The sequence below is a fragment of the Rutidosis leptorrhynchoides genome, chromosome 3 (genome assembly GCF_046630445.1).
Source record: "Rutidosis leptorrhynchoides isolate AG116_Rl617_1_P2 chromosome 3, CSIRO_AGI_Rlap_v1, whole genome shotgun sequence".
NCBI lineage: Eukaryota > Viridiplantae > Streptophyta > Magnoliopsida > Asterales > Asteraceae > Rutidosis > Rutidosis leptorrhynchoides.
Window position 1 is genome coordinate 399,253,826 of NC_092335.1, and position 11,879 is coordinate 399,265,704.

Here is an 11,879-nt window from a genome sequence, read left to right on the forward strand (position 1 = left end):
TAAGTCATCGTTAGTCGTTACATGTAAATGTTGTTTTGAAACCTTTAGGTTAATGATCTTGTTGAATGTTGTTAACCCATTGTTTCTTATAACAAATGAGATGTTAAATTGTTATATTATCATGATATTATGATATATAATATATCTCAGTATGATGTATATACAGTTAAATGTCGTTACAACGATAATCGTTACATATATGTCTCGTTTCGAAATCATTAAGTTAGTAGTCTTATTTTTACATATGTATTTCAATGTTAATACACTTAATAATATATTTACTTATCATTTAACATAATTAACCAAGTGTATCAATATCTTAATATGATTCATATGTACCTAGTAAGACGTTGTTATAACGATAATCGTTATATATATCGTTTTCGAGTTTCTTAAATTAATAGTCTCATTTTTATGTATATAACTCATTGTTAAAATACCTAATGAGATACATACTTATAATAAAAACATGTTAACTATATATATAACCATATATATGTCATCGTATAGTTTTTACAAGTTTTAACGTTCGTGAATCACCGGTCAACTTGGGTGGTCAATTGTCTATATGAAACATATTTCAATTAATCAAGTCTTAACAAGTTTGATTGCTTAACATGTTGGAAACATTTAATCATGTAAATATCAATCTCAATTAATATATATAAACATGGAAAAGTTCGGGTCACTACACGTTAGGCCCAATATATCTATCTTTAGGATTCGCGTCAATTAGGCCTGCATTAATTCTCAAAATTAGTGATGTTCCCTAATTCTTAGGCTACCAAGCAAAAGGGGCATATTCGGCTTCGATCATTCAACCATAGAAAGTAGTTTCATGTACTTGTGTCTATTTTGTAAAACATTTATAAAGCAGCATGTATTCTCATCCCAAAAATATTAGATTTTAAAAGTGGGACTATAACTCACTTTCAGAGATTTTCACTTCGTCGGGAAGTAAGACTTGGCCACTGGTCGATTCACGAACCTATAACAAATATGTACATATATATCAAAGTATGTTCAAAATATATTTACAACATTTTTAATACGTTTTAATGTTTTAAATATTTTCAGTCAGCTGTCCTCGTTAGTAACCTACAACTAGTTGTCCATAGTTAGATGTACAGAAATAAATTGATATATATTATCTTGACCCAATCCACGACCCAGTATATATACGTCTCAGGCTAGATCACAACTCAAAGTATATATATTTTTGGAATCAACCTCAACCCTGTATAGCTAACTCTAACATTACTGCATATAGAGTGTCTATGGTTGTTCCAAATAATATATATAGATGGGTCGATATGATATGTCAAAACATTTGCATACGTGTCTATGGTATCTCAAGATTACATAATATATTAGAATACATGTATAATATAATATAAGTTAGCTAGGATATGATTTGTATAGAATTGTTACAATATTTCCCGTAGCTACAACAATCAAAAAATATCCAATCTTGTTTTACCCATAACTTCTTCGTTTTAAATCCGTTTTGAGTGAATCAAATTGCTATGGTTTCATATTGAACTCTATTTTATGAATCTAAACAGAAAAAGTATAGGTTTATAGTCAGAAATATAAGTTACAAGTCTTTTTTGTAAGAGGTAGTCATTTCAGTCGAAAGAACGACGTCTTGATAACCATTTTGAAAAACATACTTCCACTTTGAGTTTAACCATGATTTTTGGATATAGTTTCATGTTCATAAGAAAAATCATTTTCCCAGAAGAACAACTTTTAAATCAAAGTTTATCATAGTTTTTAATTATCAAACCCAAAACAGCCCGCGGTGTTACTACGACGGCGTATGTCCGGTTTTACGGTGTTTTTTATATTTCCAGGTTTTAAATCATTAAGTTAGCATATCATATATATATATATATATATATATATATATATATATATAACATGTGTTTAGTTGATTTTAAAAGTCAAGTTAGAAAGATTAACTTTTATTTGCGAACAAGTTTAGAATTAACTAAACTATGTTCTAGTGATTTCAAGTTTAAATCTTCGAATAAGGTAGTTTTATATATATGAATTGAATGATGTTATGAACATCATTACTACCTCAGGTTTTGTGGATAAACCTACTGGAAATGAGAAAAACAAATCTAGCTTCAAAGGATCCTTGGATGGCTTGAAAGTTCTTGAAGCAGAATCATGACACGAAAACAAGTTCAAGTAAGATTTCCACTCGAAATAAGATCGTTATAGTTATAGAAATTGAATCAAAGTTTGAATATGAGTATTATATTGTATTAGAAAGATATCTTACTGTAAATAAGAAAGATTTCTTGAGGTTGGATGATCACTTTACAAGATTGGAAGTAAGCTAGAAAACTTGGAAGTATTCTTAATTTTATGAAACTAGAACTTATAGAATTTATGAAGAACACTTAGAACTTGAAGATAGAACTTGAGAGAGATCAATTAGATGAAAAAAATTGAAGAATAAAAGTGTTTGTAGGTGTTTTTGGTCGTTGGTATATGGATTAGATATAAAGGATGTGTAATTTTGTTTACATGTAAATAAGTCATGAATGATTACTAATATTTTTGTAATTTTATGAGATATTTCATGCTAGTTGTCAAATGATGGTTCCCACATGTGTTAGGTGACTCACATGGGCTGGTAAGAGCTGATCATTGGAGTGTATATACCAATAGTACATACATCTAAAAGCTGTGTATTGTACGAGTACGAATACAGGTGCATACGAGTAGAATTGTTGATGAAACTGAACGAGGATGTAATTGTAAGCATTTTTGTTATATAGAAATATTTTGATAAGTGTCTTGAAGTCTTTCAAAAGTGTATGAATACATATTAAAACACCACATGTATATACATTTTAACTCATCGTTAGTCGTTACATGTAAATGTTGTTTTGAAACCTTTAGGTTAAGGATCTTGTTAAATGTTGTTAACCCATTGTTTATTATATCTAAAGAGATGTTAAATTATTACATTATCATGATATTATGATATATTAATATATCTTAGTATGATATATATACAGTTAAATGCTGTTACAACGATAATCGTTACATATATGTCTCGTTTCGAAATCATTAAGTTATTAGTCATGTTTTTTGTGACGAACGCTCCAAATCCATATGGACGAACACGTCATTCATTGATTTCATTGCGAGGTATTTGACCTCTATGTGATACGTTTTGTAACATTGCATTCGTTTGAAAAGGTATTTCATAAATGAATATATAAATTCCAGGTTTTTTACATCTGATGATTCCTACGTATAGACAATCACCATTTAAATGGTTTACAATAATACATCTGTTGACAATACAGTCAAAATAAGATACATGGTAATGGTTTGATGAATGCAAGTTTCTTGTATATAGCATGTATGACTCCAAGCACATAACTTGTATCACGTATGAGCAAACAGCGGAAGACTTCTAGAAACCTGAGAATAAACATGCTAACAAGTGTCAACACAAAGGTTGGTGAGTTCATAGTTTTAATATTACACATAATCCGTATATCAATGTGGATTACAAAAGTTCAGTTGTTTTATTCAAAACGTTTATCAATAGGTTTTACATAAAAGGTGGATCACAAGATTTCAGTTGTTTCATCCGAAACGTTTATCAATCGGTTCTACAAAATTGAGCACCCTGGTAACTAAACTTTAACGTTTATATAATTTGTACCCTTTGTATAATCATCTTAATAATACACGCAAACCAACGTGTACGCTTCTCAAATAGCATACGTCCGTTAAAAGGCTAGCGCTCTAGCTCGGACGGGGATATCAAGCCCTATGGATCCATATACTACTACTCGCGCCCACCAGTTCTTATAACTGGCAATTACTAGTTACCAAAGCTAAGGGATTTTCGGTTCAAACTCAGTGTAGAATTTAGTATGTACTTGTATCCATTGTGTTTAAAATAAAGTGCATGTATTCTCAGCCCAAAAATATATATTGCAAAAGCAATTAAAAAGGGAGCAAATGAAACTCACACAAAATCAGTTTTAGTATTTGTATCCATTTAGTAAAATAGATATAAAATCATTGCATGTATTCTCAGCCCAAAAATATATTGAGTAAAAGGGATCATATGAAACTCACTGTTTTATATTGATATACAATATTGCAGGAAAGCACGTAGACGCATCGGAGATGATAAACACGAGGTTTGATTCACAAAAAATACCCCCGAACATTACCCATAACCTCCTTGGCAATAACCCATAATTTCCTTAGCTCTAGTTTGCTCGAAAACTCATTTTGAAAATTACTTGGACAGCACTCCGTCGTAATATTTGATGTACATTATTATTTTTGTATCGCAAAAATAATAACACTAATAATAAAAAAATAATAAGATTAATAATAATCTTATTAATAATAATAATAATAATAATAATAATAATAATAATAATAATAATAATAATATAAATAATAAATAAAATAAATACGGAGTAATATGTATGTGTGTGTTTTTTTTTTCTTTCTTTACTCGGCAGAAAATGTTGCAATTTATAGAACCTGGCCTGAAATCTGGAGTCATGCGACTCGCATGGAAATGGCCTTCTGGCCATGCGACTCGCATGAGGACCAGGGACAGCTCACATTGTTTTGGCTCCTAGCTTGTCGACATAATATAAAATAAATATAAATATATAAATAATTAATATAATTATTTATATATTATATTTTATTCTTGTGCATAGTAGACTAGATATTTTTGGTCCGTTGCGTCGGGCATTTCTTCTTGACTCGGGTCCCGGTTCCGGATTTTCAGACGTCCTTGCGTACTATTTTATATCGTGTACTTTGCGTTCCGCAACTTGTACTCTTGTCATTTTTAGACGTTCTTCATCAATAATTTGAACCTTTTTAATTGTATCTTGTACATTTGAGCATTTTGGACCTTTCCGTCTTCAATTCTTCGTTTTCGCCTTTTGTCTTCGCACTTATTAAATATAAACGAATATTACTTGAATATGGAACAATTACAACTAAAATCCTGTCTTTCTTGGGGGATAATGCTATGAAATATATGTTCCTTTTTAGCCTTATCAATAGCCTTAAATTATCCCTTAATTATATCACTCAAAGTGTATCTTAAACTTTCGAGTGTTTTGGTCATTTACTTCTATAAATCATCGTCTCGCTATTTGTTAAAATACATTTTTATAATAGCGTTTTACTGTAGCAAAGTCAATTTCACTGTAGCAAATAGTGATTTTCGAAAACACTGTAGCATTTTGAGTAATGTGGCAATTTGAAAACACTGTAACAAATTAGTGTTTAACTGGTTCATCTTAAACGCTTTAGTTAACTTATCTAAATATTAATTGAATCAATAAACGAATGTTACTATCGTTTATTATATATATGTATATATCTTTTTAATCAGTTTTTAAATACACATTGGAAGTTATTTATAAATAAATTTTAATAATAAATATTTCAACTTATCATATACATTCAAATAGATATTTAAACCAATAAGTTTAATGTACGGTATCAAATAATTAATACATTGTTACCTTTTCATGTTATAGTATATATGTATCTATTTACATATAATTGTTCGCGAATCGTCGAAAACAACCGAAGGGTATTTAAATATATAAAAGTAATTCAAAAATTTTGAGATTCAGTTTTACAGACTTTGCTTATCGTGTCGGAAATGTTAATCATACAAAGATTAAGTTTAAATTTAGTCGAAATTTCTGGGTCATCACATTTTTACATATGTAGTTCATTGTTAATACACTTAATGGCATGTTTACTTATTATTTATCATGATTAAACATAGTGTATCAATATCTTAATATGATTCATATGTATTTAGTAAGACGTTGTTATAACGATAATCGTTATATATATCGTTTAGAGTTTCTTAATTCAATAAACTCAATTTTATGTATATAACACATTGTTAGAATACCTAATGAGATACTTACTTATCAAAATATCATGTTAACTATATATATAATCATATATATGTTATCATATAGTTTTTAAAGTTTTAACGTTCGTGAATCACCGGTCAACTTGGATGGTCAATTGTCTATATGAAACCTATTTAAATTAATCAAGTCTTAACAAGTTTGATTGCTTAACATGTTGGAAACACTTAATCATGTAAATAATAATTTCATTTAATATATATAAACATGAAAAAGTTCGGGTCACTACACCTTATGTCTTGGTAGGTGATTCACAAGTCGGTGACACCTCATGGTGGTTCACAAGTCGGTGACCCCTTATGTCGTAGTAGGTGATTCACAAGTCGGTGATACCTTATGATGATTCACAAGTCGGTGACGTCATTGCGAGTTGGACTCGACGTTATTGGTCGACTACAAGTCGGTAGTACCTAAGCGGGGGAAAGGTTAAGCATGTATATGCCTTGTTATGTTAGCTTATATTAGTGGTGATTTATATACTAACGTTGTTGCTAGTTGTATGTTTGGTGATGCTAGCTTGCTTATGCGTTGTTTGCATGGTATTTGTAAGTGGATGCGTGTAGGTGAACTACATACTTATATATATATATATATATATATATATATATATATATATATATATATATATATATATATATATATATATATATATATATATATATATATATATATATATATATATAAGTATAAGTATTGTATTCACTAAGCAATTAGCTTACTCTCTCGTTGTTTATATTTTTAGGTTCGGAAGCGGACGTGGCAAGGGTATGCTCGGGATTTAGATGATTTTTCCTTGTGTTGCTTGCTTGAATTACTTTTGGATTCGACCTAAGATTGGGTAGTTTATCCCCAAACATCATGCTCGTTGTTTGTTTGAAAATTAAACTCAATGGGTCGAAATTACTACTTTTAAGATTTGAACGGGTCAATGTGGTCCCGGGGTTTTGGAACTTATATTGTTGACTTAAAGTAACTAAAATTATGTATTACGACGTTTAATCACGCTTTGGTTGAATGTAATTGCCATGGTTTTAAAATGGGAGACTTGTGTTATTTTTAGAAAAGAGAAATGTTGAACCAGGGCGGGATGCGCCGCGGCTAAATGGCCACGCGCCGCGGTCCATAGTGTAAAACGGGGTCAATAACTTTGCAAACATGGAAGTTGGAAATCAGGTGCGGGGAGCGCCAAGCCAGCAATTGCCGCGCCGCGGCTTACACTGTATTGGAATTTATGTTTTAAAAAAAAATGCACGTTAACGGTTGGTTATCGGGTTGGGTCGTTACATAATACAGGTAGCCTACAAAAACAAACTATACACTTGAGTGACCTCCAAACATATAACTCTTATATATATATATATATTTTACACATGCATCTGCAAACAAAACCATCGAAACAATCTGTTTAAACCAACAACTCAAGCTACAAACAACAATGATAAAACTTTAAATACATACACCTACAAACAAAACCATCTAAACAACAAACATATATTGTATAAACAAACACATCAACATTTCAAAAGTGAACTGGAATCAACAGTAACCATTGAACCAACATCAAACCTCAAAAGCCTCGGAGGCCAAACCAAACCCCACAAAGCGACACTCAACCCACCACTCTTTTCAAGCAAATGAACATAACCCCGCAACTCTTATGGCTTGAAGATGACTATGAAATTTTATCCACTTCTATCCAAAAATTCTCTCCATAATTGGCTGTGAAATCAACAACAACAACAACAATCACAAAACCCAATACCACATAAGTGGTGTATGGAGGAGGTGAGATGTAGACAATCCTTCCCCTATCCGAGAATAAAGTCAAGTCATTTCTTCACCTAGAGTGAAAACACTCTCAAAAGTAGAGAAAATCATCCATCTCTCTATTCGACGAATAGAGAGATTGCTTTCGAGTGGACCTCCGGCCAATAAGTAGGAAAAAGTTTTTTAAAAAATAAAATAAAATAAAACATAAAATTGAGATGCCTTGAAAATAGTAAAATGAAAGAAAACTGAGACGCCATGGTAGAATTGAGACGCCATAAAATTGAGACGCTATGAAATCAACATCACTTTATTACTTGCTTTCAAAAATGAAAGAAAACTCAACTCGTAAAATCAATAACACATTTCTTAAAAACCTGCGCATACTATATTTTTTTTTAGCTTAACTAGAGTACAAATAATAATTCTATGTGTACAACAAACAAGAGCAATAAATTGTGGAAGTTAGTAATGGGATTTGTCCTCACAAGCTAATAATTCTAAAAATTTCTTAAATGTACTACTATATTGACTATATTTAGTATTTTACTCACATTTTACAAATACTCCATTAGAAAAGGAACAAACATGACAAATTGTGTCAATTTATGTGTGACATGAAAATAACAAAATCTAAATAACAAGCTGAAAACACGAGTCACTTTAATTTTCTCTCACAAAAAATATATGCTGATCAATAATTCAGTAGTAATGTAAAAAAAAAAAAAGCGGAAGAAAGATATCATAATTCACAAATTAGTTATAACAAAATAAAATAAAAAAGAAAAGAATACGGAGTAATACATTTTTAAATCTTTAAAATTAAATTAAAAATATGTCAAGAAAAGGAGGGAAGTCACCCATCACCATTTAATTTTACAACAATATTAGTCAACTCTTTGTAATATACAATTCCCAAAACACCGTCAGCAATGATAATTCGATATTTTCTATTATTACAACGGCCACCGTATTTCTCTCTGCATGGATGGCCGCCGCCGCCGCTACCACCACCGTAATCCTCCTTCTTCTCACCATCATCACCATCACCTCCGCCGCCCCAGTATCAACCGGTTTCATCAAGCCTAACTTCACAGCTTCACACTTCCAATACATCGACACCTCCGGCGACTTCCTCCGATCACCTAACAACACTTACACCGCCGCAATCTTACACCCACAATCATCATCTCCGTCGTTGTTTTACCTCGCCATCTACCACACTGATTCTCACACCGTCGTATGGACCGCCAACCGCAACACCCCGATCTCAAACTCCGGTAAATTCTATCTCTCCGTCACCGGAATCACCGTCAATAATGATTCCGGCCAACTCGTTTGGTCAACCCCAATTATAAATTCAACGGTTGACTCTTTACAGTTACTTGATTCCGGGAATTTAGTCTTACTCGATCGCTTTAACAACTCGTTATGGCAATCTTTTGATTACCCGACAGATACCGTTGTTTCAGAACAGAGGTTTCGGGTCGGGCAAACGTTAATCGCGTCAACAAGTCTGTCGGATTTATCCGCCGGAGATTACAGCTTTACGGTCACCTCCGGTGATGGTATACTGCAATGGAGAAACGTAAGTTATTATAGATTGTTAATGGACTCAAAGTCTATTAAGAATTCAAACCGACCCATTTCATATGTCACCGTAAACGGGTCGGGTTTTTACTTGCTCGGAGACCCGGGTCCGGAAGTGGTGATACAGGTACTGATAGACACACCGCCTAATGATGTTGACTCTGGTTACCGGATTTTAAAGATTACATATGATGGTCATCTAGCTGTTATGAGATACGTAAATAATAATTGGGTGACAGATTTTAGTACTCCGGCAGACAGTTGCCGGAATCCATTCCGGTGTGGAAAGCTCGGCCTTTGTTCCGGTAGCGGGTGCTCGTGCCCATCTGGGTTTCGAATCGATTCAAAAACCAATTTCGGATGTTCGTTTTCGGATCCAACATTGTCGTGGCCTGAGTTGCCGGAATCTTGTTTGCGGCAACGTAATTCGTCGGAGACTTATGCTTATGTTCAACTTGGTGATGGAATGAAATATTTCGAAATTGACTATTTAAATCCGGTGAAAAGTGGTTTGAATTTGTCAAAATGTAAAGAATTGTGTAGTGGGAATTGTACTTGTTTGGGATTTTATTATGGGAATCAATCCGGGTCATGTTATTTGATTGAAAATAATTTGGGTTCAATTATTTCAAGCTCTAACAATGACCCTGATGATAAATTAGGGTTTATCAAAGCAGTGGTTCCATCATCTTTAACTCCATATCAAGGTGGAAATTCGAGTAACGATTTTCCAACTGTCGGGTTAGTACTACTTCCGACTTCGGGTGTTCTACTAATTATGATTTGCGCTGTTTGTATGATTAGAAGATCACGAAATGCTAACAAAATGACGGCGAGTTCGAAGAAATTGTCCGAGGGTTCATATTCGGATGACCTTGAGATGTTTTCGATTGCAGGTTTGCCCGTACGATTTACTCATCAAGAGATTGTGTTGGCCACCGCCAACTTTAGTACACGAATTGGGTCAGGTGGGTTTGGGACTGTTTACAAAGGTGTACTCCATGATAAGACGTTTGTAGCGGTAAAGAAGATTACTGCCTTAGGGGCTCAAGGGAAGAAAGAATTTGGTACCGAAATAGCAATCATTGGCAACATTCATCATGTAAACCTTGTAAAGCTTAGGGGCTTTTGTGCTCATGGAAGAGAAAGGTTCTTGGTCTATGAGTACATGAGCCGAGGTTCATTGGACCGAACAATTTTTGGAAGTGGACCGCCTTTGGAATGGCAAGAGCGGTTTGAAATTGCAATTGGAACGGCTCGAGGTCTTGCATACTTGCACAACGGGTGCGAGCACAAGATCATACATTGTGATGTCAAGCCCGAAAATATTCTTCTTAGCGAAAGCATGCAAGTCAAGATTTCCGATTTTGGGTTGTCTAAATTACTAAGCCCCGAGCAATCGGGCTTATTTACGACCATGAGAGGTACTCGTGGTTACCTAGCACCCGAGTGGCTTACCAACGCGGCTATTTCGGATAAAACGGATGTTTATAGCTACGGCATGGTTTTATTGGAGTTAATTCAAGGAAGAAAGAATTGTGTACAAGCGCAAACTAATGTCTCGCGAAGCCCAAGTAGTGGCACCGAGGAAAGGTCCTCGGGCTCATCCGATTTCCATGCCCGTTCTCGTACTCGAGCATACTATTTCCCACTTCACGCATTGGAGATGCACGAAGTGGGTAGGTATTTGGACCTAGTGGATTCGAGGTTAACTGGCCGGGTAACAATGGAAGAAGCCAAGAAGCTAGTGAAGGTAGCATTGTGTTGTTTACACGAAGACCCATCGTTGCGACCTACGATGGCTAATGTGGTTGCAATGCTAGAAGGAACGTTGACCGTGGGTGAACCACGGTTGGAGTTGTTGAACTTTTTGAGGTTTTACGGAAGGCGGTTCATCGAGCCATCAAATGCTGAAATTGGAGTCGAAGGTGAAGTAGCGAGTATCTTCACGGTCCAAAACATTGATAGTTGTAGTTCGAGTGTGTCCCCCAATTCGTATTCTTATATGTCTACGCAACAAGTTTCGGGTCCTAGATAACATTTGATAAATAATCGTTCTGGCTGATGAAATATTGTGATAGTTATTTTCGTGAATTTTTAAACAAATGATGCCACGGAAATAAACTATCTGAATATATATGTAATGTAGTTTGAGGATTTGTATGTTTTTGGTTCTTATAATATTTTATTTATTATTATTATTTACATATGTAAATCATGTAAATGTATAAATCATTAGTGTACATTAAAAGTTATAATGATTAATTTTTAGAATTTTGGGTACGAAAATTATGCAGTTGTAATCTACTTTATTTAATTTAATTTGTGTGGAATGTTTTTTACACTCACATACCAAATTACTGTATTAATGCAAAAATAATAGTAGTCCTTTTTAGTTTCAAAGCTTCAACAGTACCAAATTACTCTATTTGTGGATCTGCAAATAGTAAATTTTATGGACCTGTATTGTTTACGTGTGTGGGATTGTGTTTTCTGTGAAGAAAAGGTTATGATTGTTGCTTACTGGGTGTTGGTGGCATTGGGGTTGCA

At 33.5% G+C, this 11,879-nt stretch overlaps 1 protein-coding gene across 1 annotated transcript; it reads left to right on the forward strand.

Annotated features, from left to right (window-relative positions):
* Positions 1-8,646: 8,646 nt before the first annotated feature.
* On the forward strand, positions 8,647-11,567 carry LOC139897723 (G-type lectin S-receptor-like serine/threonine-protein kinase At5g35370). Its single transcript, XM_071880413.1, has one exon. The coding sequence runs from the start codon at positions 8,728-8,730 to the stop codon at positions 11,365-11,367; it is 2,640 nt and encodes an 879-aa protein (XP_071736514.1). The 5' UTR covers positions 8,647-8,727; the 3' UTR covers positions 11,368-11,567.
* The last annotated feature ends 312 nt before the right edge of the window (positions 11,568-11,879 follow it).

Coding starts and splice junctions, on each gene's coding strand:
- LOC139897723 (XM_071880413.1), top strand. CDS start 8,728: ATGGCCGCCGCCGCCGCTACCACCACCGTAATCCTCCTTCTTCTCACC.